This window comes from Monodon monoceros, unplaced genomic scaffold (genome assembly GCF_005190385.1).
Source record: "Monodon monoceros isolate NGI ecotype Baffin Bay Population unplaced genomic scaffold, NGI_Narwhal_1 Super_Scaffold_17, whole genome shotgun sequence".
Lineage (NCBI taxonomy): Eukaryota > Metazoa > Chordata > Mammalia > Artiodactyla > Monodontidae > Monodon > Monodon monoceros.
The window spans coordinates 16,162,792-16,183,478 of NW_021703773.1; the positions used below are offsets into that span (position 1 = coordinate 16,162,792).

Below are 20,687 nucleotides of genomic sequence, written 5' to 3' on the forward strand. Positions count from 1 at the left end.
TCTGCGGTAGGTTATAACATTATAAGGGAAAAAAGTTCAAGATTATCCCAGTCTTATATCATTCCATAAGATACTATACTCAGATGTTGAATACTAAAATTTGATAGTATTTTTCCTGTGTATTTTTCAAAATGAAGCATTTTCATTTCTCAGAGCATCATTATCATAAGAATGCCAGTTTTTGCAGATGTGCCATTTCCCTAAGTTTCATTTTAAGTTAAAATGTGCTTTTGTGTAAGATGTCCTTTTGTGTAAAAATAAACTGCTTTCTTAATTGTTATGCTATCGTTTTAACGATTTTTTTTAAGGCCGCACCGGTCTCTTAAGGTTCATTAGTACAGAGATGTTCAGATCTACTTAATCATCAGTGCCAATTCACCGTGTGACACTACTGTACATTTTTTCTTTGAAAATCAATGATGTAACATTATATTCCATATGACAAAAATCAACTCAGATTTTAGGGCTCATATTGGTCCTAACTGCTTTTATTTAGGGTTCGAAGAGGAGCCGTGAGGCACTGTTTTAAATAGATGAGGGGAGGGTGTGAACCATGTAATCCACGTGTATCCCTCCAGGAGACAGAGAGTATGTTCCCATTTACATCACAGCTTCATCTCTCCAGTACCTTGAAGTCTTTCCCTTCCCAGCCCTCGTGCTTGCTGTTCCTGCTCTCCGAAATGTCCGTTCTCCAGCTCTTTTCAGCGATGGCTTTTTCTCACCCTTGGGATTTGAGTATTAGTGTCGCTTCATCTGAGAAACCTTTTATGACCGCGTCATCTGAGTAGATCCTCCACTGTTTTCTGTAATACAATTCCATGTAATTTTTTTTCTCAGTGTATATCTTACCTTTTAATGATTTTCATTTGTTTATTTGGTTGTTTATTATATGTCTCCTCACTAAAACGTCAACTCCATGAAAGCAGAGACCTTGGAGATTAGCTCACTTCTTGCTATTAGGTGCTCAGGTTAAATCTTATTTAACCACCAAAGTTTTGAAAGTTTGTAATTATTTCATTTGAACAGATTCAGAATGTATACAATATAATTTTCTGCCTAGGGAGCACAGTGCAGTCTCAGGCTGATCTTTACAGTGGTCGGTTTTTGTACTGTGCTGTCTTAAAACGTGCCCTTAAGGTCTTTATGCTAAGTGAGCTCAGATTATAGCCTTGTTCATATTTAGCCCACTTAAATATATTTTAATCATAGCACTGTTATGTGCTCCTTGTTAATAAAAAAAGGCCTAGAATGTCCCTAGCCCTTGCACTCACTTATTTGCAGACTTAGCCACAGGCAATCACTGTTATTCCTTTGTGTTTTTTTCTTCTGGTGTTTTTTTCATACCTCTAAGTGTTAGTCTTATATATTTCATGCAGTAGACCTGATCTTTACATTTCTGGCTCTAATAGGTGAGGATTTAACTCATCTCACCCCTTACCATTTTTATAGTTTTTATTAAACAGTAAGTAGCACTCTTCTATTTCTTGTTCATAAGTGTAAGTGATATCTCTTGATTCCCTAAGTCGAAGATTAGCAAGTACACCTTCTTCCTCCCTTTTACCTACCAATCCTGTATTGTCATAGTTGATAGCTCTTACATTCTGTACTGTAACCATCATTACATCTGTGCTCTGTCTGTAGGTTGACTTATTGTTTCTACAGAAATAGCATCAATTGCAAAGTAGTAGGTTTTTATTATGGTTCCTTTTCCACAGTGCTGTTGTTTATGACGCCCTCCCTGACGCAAAAGAAAATGTTCAAAATGACTGCCTTTACCCATCACCTAGCAATCAAGATTATGATACATTTTAATTTTCTTCTTCTTTGGACCTTGCCTTTTAGATTCATTTTGTTGTTGCTTTTCCTGTCGCAGGACCACACGTGCCTTAATGATAGTCTGGGCATCGTGCCACTCTTTCTAATTGTAATGGTTGCTTACAATCGGTTCTCTTCATCTTGAAGTCCAAGTAAATTCCTGTCCTGATTTGTATTTCATAGCTTCGTAGTTGGATCACAGCTTTCTTACACATCTTCCACCTTGCCTACTGCATCATATTTCTAGTTGCCCTTTTACCTTCCTTACAGTTCTTCTATCACACTCTCATTTTTACCATTTCTATCAATTATAGCCTAAGGTAATTTCATATGACTTACATTTTTTCAAACGTGTTTATTTCAAACTTAATCGTTTGGCTTGATACACAATTCTAGATTGAAAATAACATGCCCTCAAAACTCTGAAGGCGTTATTCTGTTATCTGCCAGCCTCTAGTGTTGTAAAATATCACAATATGTTGGTCTTTTCTTATTCCTCTTATTCAGAACCTGGGAAGTAATTTTAATTTGAATACCTAGTCTCCTTTAATTGTACTGTGTTTCCAGAAAATTTCCTTTGTCTCTTCTCTTTTTGGGGCTCCTTCTATGTGAAGATTGGGCTTATTGGATTATATGCCTAGGTACCTCTCTCCTTCCTCCCACCAATATTGTCCACCAATATTGTCCACCTGTGTCCATTTTGTTCTTTGAATTTTATTTAACTCTACTAATATTGGTGTTTCATTTGAGAAATCATATTTTCTATTTATAAGTGCTCGCTCTTTTACTTTCCTTGCTCTTTTTTTTTTTTTTTTATATGGCATTGTTATTTTTTTGTGAATACTGTTGGCAAAAGCAACAGTATGATCATTCTGCCATGGGCTTTGATGATCCTGCATGTTCTTGCTGGGCATGCCAAGAATGCCAAGGGTTGTGTGTGCGGTGACAAGCCTTAAGGAGTGACATTATTTGTTTCACTGAACAAAGCATGGGGTTTATCATCATGTGCTATAAAAACAGTAAGTCCTCCAAACTCAGTATGGCTGTCCTGTAACACAGTGAACTGTGTGTGCAGGTATTCAGGAAGGGCCTTTTGTGCTACCCCATGAACTTGGGGGCATGGGGAACTGATGCAAACAAACACGAAGAATAAAGTCCATAAAGTCTCTAACCCAGGAGTCTCATGGCTTCTGCCAGCATCCATGAAACAGTAATAGGCTAGCTCGTTAGCAAGATGAAATCTCAGAGCCAGCATCTCTGCTGCTTCTAATCCAGTATTTTTCCTAGCTTCTCCTTGTACTGCAGTCTTCTCTGGGATTGTAACTTCCTCCATCAAAACTTTTCCACTAGCCTTATGTTTTCCAGATAGTTCTTGAACTCGTTTATCTGCTGCTGACTCCACTCCAAGTCTCTTTGTGACTGTGGGGTTATACCTTTTTATATCTATACTTCTTTTGGGAGAGACTCCCCAGATCTCCTGTGAATAGTCAACCGTATGGAAGAAGCCCCCTCCCCTCTTTTTAAAATTAAAGTTTTAGCAATCACTGTTGCTTCTTTTTCCATGACTATACCTACATCCTTGTAGCAACACCGTTTCTTTATTTCCACTCCCTGCCTTCACCTAAATATAGAGCTTTAGTACCTGGCATATCAACAAAATGTCCAATAGAAACAAATTCAAAATAGGAGTAAATATGCTCTTAGAGAAGAGCTTGTTTGTGGCATTTGGTTTAGCTACTCAAATTTTTGCTTACTTTTAGGTGTGAATGTAAATGCATTTTTAGATAGATGGAATATATAAAGGTGCAGTACAACTGTATTTACAGTTTTAAAACATATATCCATGATTTTTATTTCTCCATTAAAGTGAATTCCAAAATTCTTAAAAATTGCTCTATGCCTGTTACTAAAAATCATCAGAAGATTTAAGCTATATGTATAGGAGACGGCACAAAATGATTTTATCCCCTGTAATAAGAGTTGTCGGGCTTCTTATTTAAAGGGTCAGGATGGGCTTTTTTGCCCACACGCTTTCTATTAGAACTCCTCCACTCTGCCCTTATGTAGTGTAATAGCAAACATAGCAGTAAGTAAAGGAATCAGTGTGGCTGTGATGCAGTAACCCTTTATTCACGAATGATAAAGTTTGAATTCTGTATAATTTTTACGTCATGGAATATTCTATTTTTTTACCTCCGTTTAAACTATAAAATCTACTCTTAGCTTGCAGTTCATACTAAAACAGACCAACTCTTGTCCCAGAATTACCTGTTTTATTAATAGCTTTGTTAATGTTTCAATACTGATAATGTTTCTACTCTGTCCCATTATCCTTATCAGGCAAGCTAACGAAGAATATCAAATACTGGCTAACTCGTGGCGCTATTCCTCTGCTTTTTGTAACAAACTCTTCTTCAGTATGGTGGACTACGATGAGGGAACAGATGTTTTTCAGCAGGTAAAAGAGTCTTATTTTAATAACATATTTAATAGAGTTAGTTAAGATTGCCGCATCTCTGTTTGCCAGATAAAAATACAATTCAGTTCATGCAATGAGTAGTTATTAATTATGTGATATGATTACAATAATTACAGTCAATGTTACCTTTATCAGTACGTAGTTTTTGCCATTAGTGAATCAACACATTTTGACTTTTCCATTATAGAGGAAGTATGTTTTTTCAGCATACAGTGGCAGTTTACATGCATTAGCCTTATTTTGATATATTGTATGTGGTTTGGGTGGTATTTTGCATAAATTTGTGAAATTTTATATAAGATTCAGTGTAAGTTTTACTTAACCTTTATGCTGCTTTGGGGGGATATAAGGCCTTTAAGGGGGTAATTAAAGTTATATGAGGTCATAAGGATGGGACCCTCACCCAATGGGACTCACGTCCTGCTTCCTATAAGGATACCAGTCCTATTGGAATTTGTCGCGATTACATCATCATCGCTAACATTGAGTCCTTATAAGTCCAACGACTCTTCTAAGTACTTCATGTGTTTTCTTTCATTTAGCGTCATAACAATCCAAAGAGAAATATGTTTTTTTGTTTTGTTGTTTTGCGGTACGCGGGCCTCTCACTGTTGTGGCCTCTCCCGTTGTGGAGCACAGGCTCTGGACGCGCAGGCTCAGCGGCCATGGCTCACGGGCCCAGCCACTCCGTGGCATGTGGGATCTTCCCGGACCGGGGCACGAACCCGTGTCCCCTGCATCGGCAGGCGGACCCTCAACCACTGCGCCACCAGGGAAGCCCGAAATATGTTGTTTTTATCTCTATTTCATAGATGAGGAAATTAAGGTATGGGGAGGTTAACATCACTTGTGCAAGGTTACAGAGTTAGTATATGGAGATAATAAAATAAAATGGTGATAGAATTTGAGCTCAGCTGTCTGGCTTCTTGATCCCTGCTGTTACCCTGCAGTTATTAATTTCTTGTATTTATCACTACTTGATCATGCCTTTCAAATGTAAAACTTAGTGCCATACCCAGCATTGATTAGTTTGGGTATCTTGGTCTATTTTATTTTTCTCACATGTGACACTCTGGTGCAGTTCTTTACCACGTCATGAAAAAGTATTTAGTTCTGTAAAGACTCAAGCTAATTGTAAATCGTCCATTAGTGAGTGTTTCTGCTTACTTGCTTCCAGATTGATAATTCATTCTTCTTTGACAGTTTCTAGTTGAATAGAATAAATTCTCTCCTTTTGCCTTCAATACCCTTTACTCTTGGGCTTTCCTATTAGTATTCTTCATTTATTTTTTCCTTACAAATTTATTTTACCTTTTGGGCATGTTGCCTTTTGTCCGTCTATTCAGGAAGTATTATTGAATTGGTGAGAAAAACATACATAATTCTTCCCCATAAGGAGCTTATAGACTAGGGAGCTAATAATATAAAAATAAAGAAAAACACATAAACATAAATGTGTAATTTCAAATAACCTCGTAAAGGTAAATTACAGTACTATAACATCCAAATATTTTTTCATGTAATTTATACGTCTGTGTAGAATCTCAGGAGACTTGGCCTTAGAGATCATCAGATGGTAGTGCTATATATATATAGCATTTGGTATATACATGAATATATATGTTCACTCAGTATATACATGAATCCTCTCTGCCATCTTAGAAAACAGTCACCCAGGTCCAGTCTGATTGCTAGAGCAGAGGCTTCAAGCCCAAACATCTACCCTGGCCAGGCGTGGAAGCTGAATGAGGGAAACCAGTTACATGAGTTTAGTTTCATTATGGGATCTTTGTTTATGTACATACTTAGTATATTAAAAACATTAGCTCTTCACTTGAATAATTAAATATGTTCCCTCCTATCTTTATTAGAACAAAATCTTTCTTGGTCTTTTTTTAAAACATAAATATTTAATGGAAACACTCAAATTTCACTTTTTTCCTAACTGCTGTAAGAAATAAAATCAGCAGAATGCCATGCAGCTGACCGTTGGTTTCACTGGCATGGGTGGGGCTACAGCGGACTGGACAGGACCAGCCGACCCAGTGAGGGAGATGCAGCTCAGCTCTCTCTCTAGTGAAGAAATGCATGCTAGTGGAGCTAGATCTGTTTTTCAAGTAGAGACCCAAATAATGAATTTTTATATGAAATTTCTCTATCTTTAAAATGTTGGTAGCTAATTCGAATTAAAGAAAACTAAACAAAATTATGGGACAAAGTAATCCTTCCTTTGTGCTAGGTACTGACTATATAGGCTGCCAGTATATAAACATATAGATATACTGTTAGATATAATTGTTGAGTTCTTTTATATGCTTTAAACATTTTTTTAAACTTTGGCATAGATGTAAGAGTTGAAGTCAAGGGCTTCCCTGGTGGCGCAGTGGTTGAGAGTCTGCCTGCTAATGCAGGGGACACGGGTTTGAGCCCTGGTCTGGGAGGATCCCACATGCCACGGAGCAACTGGGCCCATGAGCCACAGCTACTGAGCCTGCGCATCTGGAGCCTGTGCTCTGCAACAAGAGAGGCTGCAACAGTGAGAGGCCTGCGCACCGCGATGAAGAGTGGCCCCTGCTCGCCGCAACTAGAGAAAGCCCTCGCACAGAAATGAGGACCCAACACAGCCAAAATAAATAAATAAATAAATAAATTTATTAAGAAAGAAAAAAAGAGTAAAGTCAAGATTGTTTTTAATTGAAAAATTTCCTCAGGTTAATTTTGAATCAGCAGAATTCCAAACACAGCACTGCTTTGTTTTTCCAAAACCTAGCCCCTGGCTCAGCAATAAGAGTTTTCATTTTAAAATGCAGCATTGCATAAAAGTTATAGCTGCTAATGATTTTTATGGGGAATTATAATCTACAAAAATAGCGAAGTGTATATTTTGTTTTACTTGGGAACTACTAAAAGGTTCTTAATGCGTATGTTTTCTTTCTTGCTAAGTACTGAATCGCATTTTGTTGAAGTACTCTCTCTAAACTGATGTTTTAAAGCACTGTCGCTGTGGTGTCTGGATATGATATTAAGAACAAGTGAAGAAATTTGACAATCTCTGGCTTGTTGGAGACTTGTTTGGAAAGTAAATTATATGTGATTCCCGTGTGATGGCTGAGGCTAAGTGTCTGACAGCAGACCAACAAGTTAATGATGTGTTAGAAGGTGCTCTGCACTAGCAGTCAGGAGTGTGTTGTACCCTGCTTTGTGTAGCCTTGGGAATTTGTACATTTTAATTAAGGTGAAAGCTTTGAATTGTATTTTTTTAACTCTAAAATTCTAGGATGTGAAGTGTCCTAGCGTGGAGTTTCTGATTGTTCTAATGCAGGGACTTCCTCTCCCTTGAATCTTACATTTACATATTGGCTGTAGCTATCTCTTGTGCATCTGTCAGGAAACACATGAACAAAATGTGGAGGGGGAGATATCACAGGGAAGAGAGGAATTGGTGACTGTGTTCTGTTCAATTTAATAAAAATTGCTAAATGTCCGTAACATGCAGGCCCACAGCTGGTACTGCTGTATCTTTACCTTGATGACAGCAAGCATGATCTGATGTTTGTTGTTACTTCAATTTGCTTTTTATTCTCATTATTGGGGAATTCTGAACTATATATTGGAAGTCAGGGCCAAAAATCTCTTTGCCTTTTATTTGAAACATTTTTCATGATTCTTGGGCAGCAAGGGTTTAATCTGTATGTATGTTTTGCAGTTTACTCCTCAATGCAAATTAACCTCATATTTGTTTTTAGATATGATATTGTTTATACTAGAGTAGTGTTTTATTCAGTATACTTTTCAAATGGAGCTTGCCTTTAGAAAATAGTTATGAGATATAACCATTTTGAGACAGTTGAAATAATGGAGGAGTTGAACAAAAGTCTTTAAAGTTTTAACAAAGAAGTCAATATACTTGAAATTAATTACATGATATATTTATATCTTTCATCAAATGCCGGTCCTTTTTCTTTAGTAACTGCTTAAGAAGTGAAAACAGTCCATGTACCACCAAATTACAGCGTTTCTATTTTGCACTTTGAATCATTTCATTCTTTAGTTGTAGAATTCTAGAAAATAAAGATGGAAATGGCCGATGAAATAGATGATCCAGCTGAGAACATGAATGATGTATGTTAAATGTGAAGGTTCGGCAAGCTTGGCCTAATCCCTAAGTTCTTTTCTATTCAACAATATAGTAAGATGACTAAAAACAGTAGTTAATCTCTGGAAAGCCACTTGGATTTTCATAATAAACGCTATCTTTCCAGAATTCATGCAGGAAAAAACCCCATAAAATGTCAGATGAAGGATATATGAAGATTGGTGGGATATTGTATTTAGTATGTTTTATCTCATGTTTTACAGCTCAACATGAACTCTGCTCCTACATTTATGCATTTTCCTCCAAAAGGCAGACCCAAGAGAGCTGATACTTTTGACCTTCAAAGAATTGGATTTGCAGCTGAGCAACTAGCAAAGTGGATTGCTGACAGAACGGATGTTCATGTATGTTCATATTTCCTACCAGTTTTAATAACAGGCTAATTAGTGTGGTTTGGTAGAACATTGTAATAAGGCCACAGGATTTTTTTTTTGTTTTTTTCAATTTCTCTATGGAACATTTCTCCTTGCTTCAAGAAAACTGCATCTGATAGCTGTAAGTTAAACTTTGAGTTAGGTGAATTTAAATGGTTTTTAAAATAATGGCTCTTAAAATATCAGGGAACCATTAAAGAATACGTAAGTTAGGCACAAAGTAATTTCACAGGCTAAAAAATATACTGACTGTTGCTCAGCGGTCTTAGTAATCAAAGAAATTCTAATTAAAAAACCAGATGTATAATTTTTAACTATCCTTTGAGCAAATAAAAATGGGATAATACCCACTTTTTCATGAGCCATGTGAGAAAATGCCACTGACATATACTGTGCTTGGGACTATAAATTGGTGTAACTATTCTAATGGTATGTGTCATGTCTTTATTTTATGGAATTTAACTTAATAACTCCACTTTAAGGAATTTAACTTAAGGATACAATCAGGAATGATTTAAATTCTTAACCATAGGAAAAAAATTTTAAATGTTCATTTTAATGGAAAAAATCGTAAAGAAATCAAATGTGTAAAAATAAGAGACTAATTAAATGTGCCAGAGTCTAGACAGTGGTTTGCAAGAATATCTGATGTAGAAAGAAGCTTAAGGTATAACAAGTGAAAAAGTAGGTTAGAAAAATAGTATTTATAGTATGACTCAGTAAAGCATAAATATGAGTGTAGATGTATAGACAGTTTATTCAGCAAGCAAATGAACAAAAATGTTGATGATAGTTCATGTCTGTGTGGAGCGCTTAATGTCACCAGAATGTTCTACAGTGAACAATTATAACCAGCTACTTTAAAATTATATTTACCTTAGAAGTAATTCAGAAGCATTGATTTTTTACCATAGGGTGTAAACACATTTATTCTCAGTTGAGAAATACGTCTCTCATATTATACTACCGTCATCGTAAATAAAATAATATAGGTATTAATGATATTTCGGTGGCTAAACTTACTTCCTAACTCATCAGTTTTTTGGAAATGTTTTGGCAGATATTCAGCTCTACAATGTATCATTTATTTGGTACAAAATATTAAAGGTAATATGGAAAAGTACTATTAATTCTTTATAAGAAATACTAAATTTTAATCAGAAATGATTCTAACCTGTTATCATACTTACGCATTGTTAGTAGATATATATTTTTTTACAAATGTGGATCTATTTATAAATAATTTCAAATTAAAAAGTTCCACAGATGAAAATAGTATAAACAGTTCCAGTGTATACCCTTTATCAGGATTCACATAGTGTTGACTTTTTACAACTTTTGCTTTGCCATTCTTATTCTCTTACCTCTCCCCCACCCTGTCTCTCCACACATACTTACACACCCACACACAGTCTTTTTCTGAACCATTTTAAGGTGAATTGCATCTCCTAAGAAATACATGAAGATGGTATGGTTATCACCTTCACAGATTTACATTGGTATAATATTTCTATTTGAGCTATGGTATATATTCTAGCTTTGTCAGTTGACCTAATACTATCCTTTAATAATATTTTCCCACCTTCAGTACAAGATCCAGTCTAGAGTTAGGTATTACATTTACTTGTCCTTTAGCCTTGTTTAACCTGGAACATTTCCATAACTTATCTAAAACTTTGACATCTTGAAGAATATAATCCTCTCGCACTTTTTGAACTGAATGATCCTTATTTGATTTGCCTGATGTTTTTTTTTTTTTTGACTGGATTCTGCTAATGCATTCTTGACCACAATACCACAGAGGTCATGTTTTGTTCTAACTACATGTATAGCCCATGATGCCCTCTGTCCCTCACTGGTGATGTTAATTTTGAACATCTTATCATGGTGTCTTTCATTTCTCCATTATGTAATTACTATTCTCCCCCCGCCACTTTCTAATTAGTAAGCTATCTATGTGGAGACACCTTAAGATCATGCAAATATCTTACTCCTCATCAAAATTTTGTCAATATTTAGCATCCATTGACGAACCTTGCCTGATCCAGATTTTATCATGATGGTTGCAAAATGATGATGTTCCAGTTCTAGCACTTTGTCCATATTTCTAGTTGGCTCATAGCATTCTACTGTAAGCAAGAGTCCTCCCCTCTTTATCACTTACTCATTCATTGGTACAGACTCATGAATTGCTTTTTTTTTTTCCTCCAGTGGTTTGTAAGTTATTACTGTGCCTAAATGTTTTGGTGCCAAAATTGTTCTAGATTTGACTAGTGGGTGTCCCTTCATGCTGGCTTCCCTGTCCTTGTAACATGTCTCCATCATTTTCTTTTAAACACTTTCTTACTTTCTGACATAATATGTCTCAGGATCATCTTGTATCTACACATCTATTCTACCCAGTGCTCAGTTAGCCATCTCTCCTAGGAGCCTTGGTTTCCTCTCATGGGGAATGTTACTGGAACCAAGATCTGTGAAATTGTGTTTATGATTTTCAATTACAGCTACTTTAAAAAAAGTAGTCTGTGTGCTTTGATAGTCACCATCAAAAACTGAGAAGACAACCCAAGAATGGGAGAAGTGTTTGCAAATCATTTTTCTTATAAGGGACTTGTATCTAGTATATATGTAGGACTCTTAATAACCGATAAAAAGGCCACCCAATTAAAAAGTGGACAAAGGATGTGAATAGACATTTCTTCAAGGAAAGTATACAAGTGGCCAGTAAGTACAAAAAAGATGCTCAACATCATTAGTTATCAGCAAAATGCAAATCAAACCCACAGTGAGATACCACTTCACACCCACTAGGGTGGCTAGAATCAAGAAATGATGTCATAAGCATTGGCAAGTAAGTGGAGAAATACGAACCCACATACACCACTGGTGGGAATGCAAAATAGTGCAGCCACTTTGGTAAACAGTTTGACAATTCCTCAAACCATTAAACATAGAGTTTCTACGTGACCCAGCAATCCCACTCCTAGGTATATACCTGAGAGAAATGAAAACATACACCTACACAAGAACGGGTACAAGAGTGTTTATAGCAGCATTATTCATAATAGCCACAAGGTGGAAACAACCCAAATACCCATCAACTAAGTGATTAATGGATAAACAGAATGTGATATCCATACAATGGAATATTCAGCCATAAAAAGGAATGAAGCAGTGGCACATTTTCCAACAAGGATGAGCCTTGAAAAGATGATGCTAAGTGAAAGAAGCCAGTTACAAAAGACTACATACTATATGAAATTCCAGAATAGGGAAATGTATAGAGACAGACAGTAGATTTATTAGTGGTTGCTTAAGGTTGGAGGGTGAGAGGAATAAGGGAGTGAATGCTAAAGGGTATGGGATTTCCTTTTGAAGTGGTGATGGTTGCACATACCTGTGAATATGCTAAAAAAAAAAATTGGATCGTGCACTTTCAAAGGGTGGATTGTATGGTATATGGATTATAGCTCAATAAAGCTATTAAAAAAAAACTTTTAAAAAGTTCCAATTTGAAATAATACAAGTATTATATACCCCCCATCTCACCTCTACTTTTTACCAGATGATTCCATGTTCCATGGGTGAACCAGAACAGCTCTGGGATGAATATAAGTAGGTTTTGCATATATTTAACTGTATTCACCTAAAAGCACCTTAAAAGCAAGTCGTGTTACATAGCCATGATGTTTTAAGGCATGTATTTTTTGACTCATAAAGAGCAAAAGGAATGTTATTTCCAGGTATGAAAAGTAAGGTGACACCTTTCTGAATTATTTGTGTTAAAAGACTGGAAGGACTAGAATATGGTTCAGCGAAAAAGATTAATATTTTTCTTTAACTTTAAAAACTTTCATTGTATTCTTGCAGATTCGTGTCTTCAGACCACCCAACTACTCTGGCACCATTGCTTTGGCCTTGTTAGTGTCACTTGTGGGTGGTTTGCTGTATTTAAGAAGGAACAACTTGGAGTTCATCTATAACAAGACTGGTTGGGCCATGGTATCTCTGGTATGTTAACACATTTACCCCATTTCTTTGTGTAATGGTATAAGTTGTATAATATTAACAAAATGAGCCAGATTATTACTATAATGGAAATCAAGTCTGGATGAGAGGAATTAACTTTTTAGGACTGAAGGTGATATAATTTAAGTTCAGTTAGTCTAGACTGTGCTATCTTCCTTCTACATTTCACTTTTAAAATGTAATGTCTTTCCCTGTGTACTTGGCATATTACAAGTGCCAAATGAATGTATGTTGAATACATTTAGAAATATACTAAGAATTAGTAGTTTGGAGACTCTTACAAACTGAAGCAATTGGAAATGTACTCATTCAGTTGTTTTTATCCAGCACCTCTTTTCTTGTGTCTCTACTATGTTCCTGATGTTTATTAGGTACTGGAGGTATAAAGGTAAGACATAGACCCTACCTGTACGTAATTCATCGTGGGGATACAAGCTAATCAGAAGACAAATACAGTGTAATGTTACACATGCTGTGATGGAGGTAAGCACAAAATATCATAGGAAGGTCACCTAATCTTGAGTGACGAAGGTCATGACAGGCTTCCTAGAGTGTGTGACATCATTTATGTTTTAGAATGATCACTTTGGTAGCAGTGGGCAATCAATTGAAGGGTATGTCTGGGATCAGGAAACCTGGTTAGGATACTATTAGGAGAATCCAGGTGAACGTGATCCTATTTCAGTTTGTACTAAAAGGATTTTTCTTCCCTTTATGATTGTGCTAAATTAAAAAATAATAATTAGCTAATAAAATGGAAATGTGAACAGTATATAAATAAAATATATTCAGTGATATATCTGATATTTAATAGTTATACTAATTAAAAATATTGGTGTAAAATAATATAAATGGTAGCATAATATCTATATTATGCAAACAGACTTAAATTCTTACTAGAAAATGGAGCTTTCCTAATTATAGTGGGTTAATATTTTTCTCTTTGCTTTTTATATTTTAAAGACATATGACTGTTTAAAGCAAAATATAACACTGCATTGATGGATTGGTGGGTTTGTTGTGTGTGCATGACAATAGCATGTTAAAGGATAAATTGAGCTATGTTGTTGAAAAGTTCCTGTATTTTACCTGCTGTTGTTCAATATCAACTTTAACTTGGCTGGGATGAGTTTAAGATACATATTGTAATCCTCAGAGGAACAATTGAAAACATAATACAAAGAGATTAGCTGGAAAGCTAAGATAGTGATTAAAATGGAATACTAAAAATATATAATTAACACAAAGGAGGAATGAAAGGAGGAACAGAGGAGTAAAACACAAGAAACCCAGTACAATTTAAAAAATGACAGACCTAAATACCATCATATCAGTCATAGATCAATATACTTATGTACTTTAAATATAAACAGATTTAGTACCTCAAAGGACAGATATTGTCAGTTTGGACCAAAATGCAATAGCAGACTATGTGCTGTCACACAGAATATGTAAAGGATTATTGCTACTCAGTTATAAGACAGAAATCATGGTTTTAAAAAATGACACTCTGTTTATAGGTAAGATGGCATTATGCATATGCCAACCTTTTCCTCCTGGTGATATAACTATAAAACCTGGAGAGAATGCAAGGCTGAAGTATTTGATGTTTTTAAAAAGTGTCAGCAGGTAGATCAGGTAAGAACATCAGCTTTCAAAATGACATCTAATTAGAAGATGAGGGTTGATAATTTTTTGTTTACTATTTTGGTTTTTCTTGACTTAAACTCAGTTCAGCTTGAAAGTTGAAAGTGAGCCATGTGGAGCAAAGATATCTAGAAGATATCTGTGGTTCTGGCTCAAGTAGCAGTAAAGGGAATCTATAAAGCTCATCAACAAAATGAAAAGCTTTTGGTGTCATATTCAAAATATTGCTGTGAAGACTAATGTCAGGGAGCTTTTTCCCTATATTTCTTCTAGGAGTTTTACAGTTTCAGGTCTTATATTTAAATCTTGAATCCATTTTGAGTTGATTTTTGTGAGTGGTATAAGATAGGAAGTAGTTTTTCACATTATTTTGTATGTGAATATTCACTTTTCCCAGCACTGTTTATTGAGGGGACTGTCCTTTCCCTTTCCATGATGTACATTCTTTGCTTTCTTGTCAAATATTTATTGATGGCATATACATGAGTTATTTGTGAGCTCTCAATTCTATTCCATTGGTTTATGTGATTTTTATGGTGGTACCATACTGTTTTGATTACTGTAGCTATGTTATATAGTTTGATTTCAGGAAATGTGATGCTTCCCACTTTCTTTTTTTCTTAGGATTGCTTTGGCTATCTGGGATCATTTTGTGGTTCCATATGAATTTTTGTATTGTTTTTTCTATTTCTGTGAAAAATGCCATTGGAATTTTGATAGTGATTGCATTGAATCTATAGATGGCTTTGGGTAGTGTGGACATATTAACAATATTAATTCTTCCAATCTAGGTAGTTGGATATCTATAGTTGGACACAAGATACTTCCCATTTGTTTTCTTTAATTTCTTTCATGAATGTCATGTACAGATCTTTCACCTCCTTAATAAAATGCTTAGGAATAGAATTTAACTGTTTTTGATGCTGTTGTAAATGGGATTTTTAAATTTCTTTTTTGGATAATTTATTATTAGTGTAGAAATGCAACTGAGTTCTGTATGCTGATTTTGTTTTGTTATTTGGCTGTGTTGGGTCTTCATTGCTGTGTGTGGGCTTTCTTCGCTAATCCTTGTTGCGGTGCGCAGGCTTCTCATTGCAGTGGCTTCTCTGTTGTGGAGCATGGGCTCTAGGCGCGTGGGCTTCGGTAGTCATGGCACACGGGCCCAGCAGTGGCACAGGGGCTTAGTTGCTCCACGGCATGTGGGATCTCCCTGGACCAGGGCTCAAACCTGTGTCCCCTGCATTGGCAGGCAGATTCTTAACCACTGCACCACCAGGGAAGTCCTTGTATGTTGATTTTGAATCCTGCAACTTTAATGAAGAAATCAGTGATTAGTTCAAACCCTTTTTTGGTGCAGTCTTTAGGAAGATCATATCATCTGCAAACACAGTTTCACTTCTTTTCTGATTTGAATACCCACTATTGCTTTTTCTTGCCTAATTGCTCTAGATAGTACTTTAGTACTATGTTGAATAAGATTGATGATAGGACACCCTTTCTTGTTCCTGATCTTAGAGGGAAAGCTTCCAGCCTATCACAGTTGAACATGATATTAGTTGGGAGCTTATTGTATCTGGCTTTTATCATGTTGTTGTACATTCTTTCTATACCCAATTTATTGAGTTTTTATCATGAAAGGATGTGGAATTTTGTCAAATGGTTTTTCTATATCAACATCAATGATCATGTGAGTTTTATTCATTTTGTTAATTGATGTATCTCATTGATTGATTTGCAGATGTTGAATCGTCTTTACATCCCAGGAATAAATCCTAATTTTTAATGGTGTATGATTCTTTTACTGTGCTGTTGAATTTGGTTTACTGTATTTTGTTGAGAATTTTTCATGTATATTCAGCAGGGATATTGATCTGTAGCTTTATCTTTTCGTATTGGTGTAATACTGGCCTCATACAATGAGTTGGGGAGTGTTCCCTCTTTAATTTTTTGGAAGAGTTTGAAAAGGATTGGTATTAATTCTTCTTTAAATATGTGGTAGTATTTTCCAGGGAAACCATCTGGTCTTGGGCTTTTCTTTGTTAGGAGGTCATTAATTATTGATTCAATCTCCTTACTTGTTATAGGTCTGTTCAAATTTTCTATTTCTTCATGATTCAGTCTTGATAGGTTTGTGTTTCAAGGATTTATCTGTTTCTTCTAGGTTATGCAATTTGTTGGCATACAGTTGTTCATAGTAGTCTCTTATAATCCTTTGTATTTCTGTAGTTTGAGTTTAATGTCTCCTCTTTCATTTTATTCATTTACCTTGTCACTTGCAATCATTTTTTCCTTCATGTCTATTTTGTTTGATGAGTGCATAGCTACTCTGTTTTTTCTTTTGGTTTCCACTTGTGTGAAATATCTTTTTCCATCCCCTTTTTTGAAAGTATTTGTCTCCTTGAAGCTGAAGTGAGATTCTTGAGGGCAGCATATACTTATGTCTTTCTTTTTCATCCATTTGTTCACTCTGTGCCTTTTGTTTGGATAAATTAATCCATTTATATTTAAAGTAACTTTTGATAGATAAGGACTTACTAACGTTATCTTATTAACTGTTTTCTAGTACCATATTACAGTTTTAGAGTATTCTGAATTTGACTATATACTTGCCTTTACCAGTGTGTTTAGCATGAAGAATGTTTTTCAGTATTTCTTGTAAGGCAAATCGATTGGTGATGAACTTCTTACCTTTTGTTTGTCTGGGAAAGTTTTTATCTATCCTTCATCCCTGAAGGACAACTTTGCCAGGTAAAGTTCTCTTGGTGGGCATTTTTTTTTCTTGTAGCATTTTTAATGCTTCTTTCCACTGTCTCCTGGCTTGCAAGGTTTCTGCTGAGAAATACACTGATAGTCTTAAGGGGGTGTATCATGGAGAAGATGATTTAGGGTTGAAATTTGGTGGTACTATGCTGGGAGAACAGTATTTTGCAAAGTGGAGAAAATAAATTAGGGCAGGATTGTTCACGTGATTGTGTTTAGCAAATATGCTTAGAGAGAGTAGTTTTGAAAATAAGTTACTGCTGTTAAAAACTATCTTTTTTTTCCCCTCAATTTTAATTACATCAGGAAGGGACATTCCCTAGGGATAACCTCTAATAAGCAAAGCAATCCTTTGACTTTTTCCTGTGTTTATAAAGACCTTTATGTAAATTATCCATATTTTATGTAAATTATCCATATGTATACGTATTTTTAAAAATATATTGTTCAGTGACAGTTGTATTTGTTTCCTAATTGTGAAAATTCAGATTTTATTCTGTTTTGGGGGTTCTTTTCATCAGGCATTATTTCCTAAACTTTCTGCCCCTTTCTTCTTTTCTCCTGGGACTCCAGTAATGCACAGATATTTCCTTTTAGAGATATCCCATAGTTTATGTAGGTTTTTGTCACTCTTTTCTATTCTTTTCTCTGTTCCCCCTGACTGGATAATTTCAAGTGATCTTTACAGATTCTTTCTTCCACTTGATCCAATCTGATGTTGATATTCTCTATGGCATTTTTTCATTTTATTTGTTATATTCTTCAGCTCCCAAATTTCTATTTGGTTCTTTTAAATAGAAATCAAATTTCTATTTGATTCCTATCTCTCTGTTAAACTTCTCATTTTGTTCATGTATTATTTTCCTGATTTTATGGAATTATCTTTGTGTGTTTTCTTGTAGCTCATTGACTGAGCTTCCTTAAAACAACTATTTTGAATTCTTTATTAGTTGGTCACTGGAAAATTGTACTCCTTTGATGGTGTCATGTTCCTTGAAATTGAAGTCTTGCATTGCTTTCTTCATATTTGAAGAAGTGTACCTCTTCCAAAATTAGGTGGCTTTGGGAGAGAAATTCCTTTCTTCAGTCACGTTAGGGACTCTGAGGCTTTCTCGGATCTTTTCTGTGGATAAGCCTGTTCCGTCTTGTGGGCATACTCAAGATTGTATCCTTTCTCTCAATCTTGTAAAGCTAGGTTGGGTGCTGATAGCCTCCCATTTGCTCACTTTCCCTAGGGTGTTGCTGAATGCTCTAGTTTGTCCTGCAGAGTTGACTGGCTTTCTGCACGTGCCAGTAGCTGTCACAAAGGCTTACTTTCACCACCTTCAGGGTATGCCATGGTATATGGCAAATGCTGCTTATGAACATAGAAGCAAAAAGTTTTTTGAAAATGTGTTACCAACCAAATTTAGCTAATTCATGATGAATTAAGAAAGTGAACTTTCTTAATTAGGTTAAGGGTATCTTAAAATCTCTAGCCAATATTTTAGTAGTGATAACTTAAAATGATGCCTACAATCACCTGCTTTTCATCATTTTACTAGTGGTCTTTTTTACTAGTGGTCTTAGTCAAAGCCTAAGAACAGAAAAAGAAATACAGGGAACAAAAAAGTGTAAAAAAAGAGATTTACCTAAGATATGATTTCCCTATGGTATGATTGTCCAAGAGATTTACCTAAGATATGATTTCCCTATGGTATGATTGTCCATATGGAAATTTCATCACAATTTATGGAGAACCAATAATGAAATTAATACTAGAGTTGAACAGTTTTCTGAATTCAAAGTCAGTCCCCAAAAGTCATTAGTAAACAATTTCAATAGATAATTGAAAATATAGTCTCTTTCCCAATAGGAAGAAGAAAAGTAATGGTACTTAAAAATATAAGTAACAAAAGAGGAAACTTTAATATATATGCATACAAATGTATATGCTAAGCGTCAGTTTGTTCCTTTTGCCTTCTTGCAATAGCCTTTCATCCTTCCATTTTTCTTTTCAACCAAGAATCAGTGGTGCTTATGACTGAGTTGGATGTGATAGGATAGACTAATAAGCAGCCCAAGCAAATCCCCTTACAGCAGCCATCATCTGCAATACTAGCTAGAGTCTAGAAATTCACAGAGAACCTCTGTGGCCTTGTGGTAGATAGAGAAGTACAAATTTGAAGTTTGGATCTTTTAGAGTAAGGAAGATAAGAGTTTTCAAGGAAAGTGTCTTAATATTTTCTCACTTTTTGATAATTGAGTTAAAAGAGATTAATTAGTTTATACTCTGTGTAGTATAACTGGATACTATGGATGATCTCAGTCACCATAGTCATTAAGTTTCAAAGCGTTTTGGGTTTTGCTCAGGTTGCTTCATTTAGTAAAACTACCCAGTTTCTTGGTAAAAATACAGCACTTCTTTCAAAGTGTTGTTGGAAAGTTAAAACTCCTTTAGTATTTCAACATCAATATACCAAATTTTGTCACTGTTTCAGTCTACTAAAAAACTGTCTACTTAAGATGTAATCCTGTGGCTGAAGTGGACTCAGATGACATTAGCATGCCTTTATTATTCTCTCTCCTTGAGAAGAGCCCCAGAATTATTGTTGAAAGTTAGTAATAACAGGCATTACCGTTTACTGCATCGCTTCCTTCTTTTGGGGTATGTTTTATATGCTTATTCCCTATAATAACTATGAAAAGGAATTTGTATTATCCTCAAACAAGGAAACTAAGATTCAGTAAACTCAATTTGCAGAAGCTCACACAGCTAGAAAATGGTTAACTGGGATTTGATTCTGTGTGTGTGTCTGACTTCAAGTTCTGTATTCTTTTCACAGTGCTGGGTTCTCTAAATCTGGGCATGCAGTGAGCCATTAGGACTGTAAATAAATGCCTAAGAACATTTATGTGATGCATAAATGTTAGTACTCCAACAATCAATTTTCTTGCACCTCTGCTACATCATGCAGATTTGTTTTTCTTCTTTGAATCCTTGAAAGCTAATGTGCTTGGCATAACAGAAGATATTCTAACATTCACAAACACATACTTGAGAAGGAAATTTGGGCAGGTATATCTGCTCCCCAGTGGCAGCCTTTCAGAAGTCAGTAACAGGATGCAGAGAACAGACATGTTTTCAAACAATACATTTGAAAACTACTCTGAATATAAAATGTTCATTTGTGGGTTTTTTTCTTATCTGCTTTATCTGCTGATGGCTTATGAAACTATTCAAGTCACTTAAACAATGAGGTCAGATAAATAATTTGAATCTCCTTTACCATTTTCTGTCTGATAGTCACCATTACCACCCCAAACTTGATTTTTGTTTGTTTATAAAGAAAAACTGGATTTGTTCAATTCCAGTCTTTTTTTAAATCCTATTCTTGGGATATCCTTACAAAGTTAAGAGGCTATCCAAAATGCTGAACCATTTATT

At 35.3% G+C, this 20,687-nt stretch overlaps 1 protein-coding gene across 1 annotated transcript in view; it reads left to right on the top strand.

Annotated features, from left to right (window-relative positions):
• Positions 1–20,687, top strand: part of TUSC3 (tumor suppressor candidate 3) — a 181,694-nt gene that overhangs the window by 71,765 nt on the left and 89,242 nt on the right. The window contains exons 3-5 of the mRNA XM_029226695.1: positions 4,156–4,273; positions 8,654–8,794; positions 12,695–12,835. Of these exons, the coding sequence (XP_029082528.1) occupies positions 4,156–4,273; positions 8,654–8,794; positions 12,695–12,835 (400 nt within the window). The remainder of the gene's footprint in view (positions 1–4,155; positions 4,274–8,653; positions 8,795–12,694; positions 12,836–20,687) is intronic.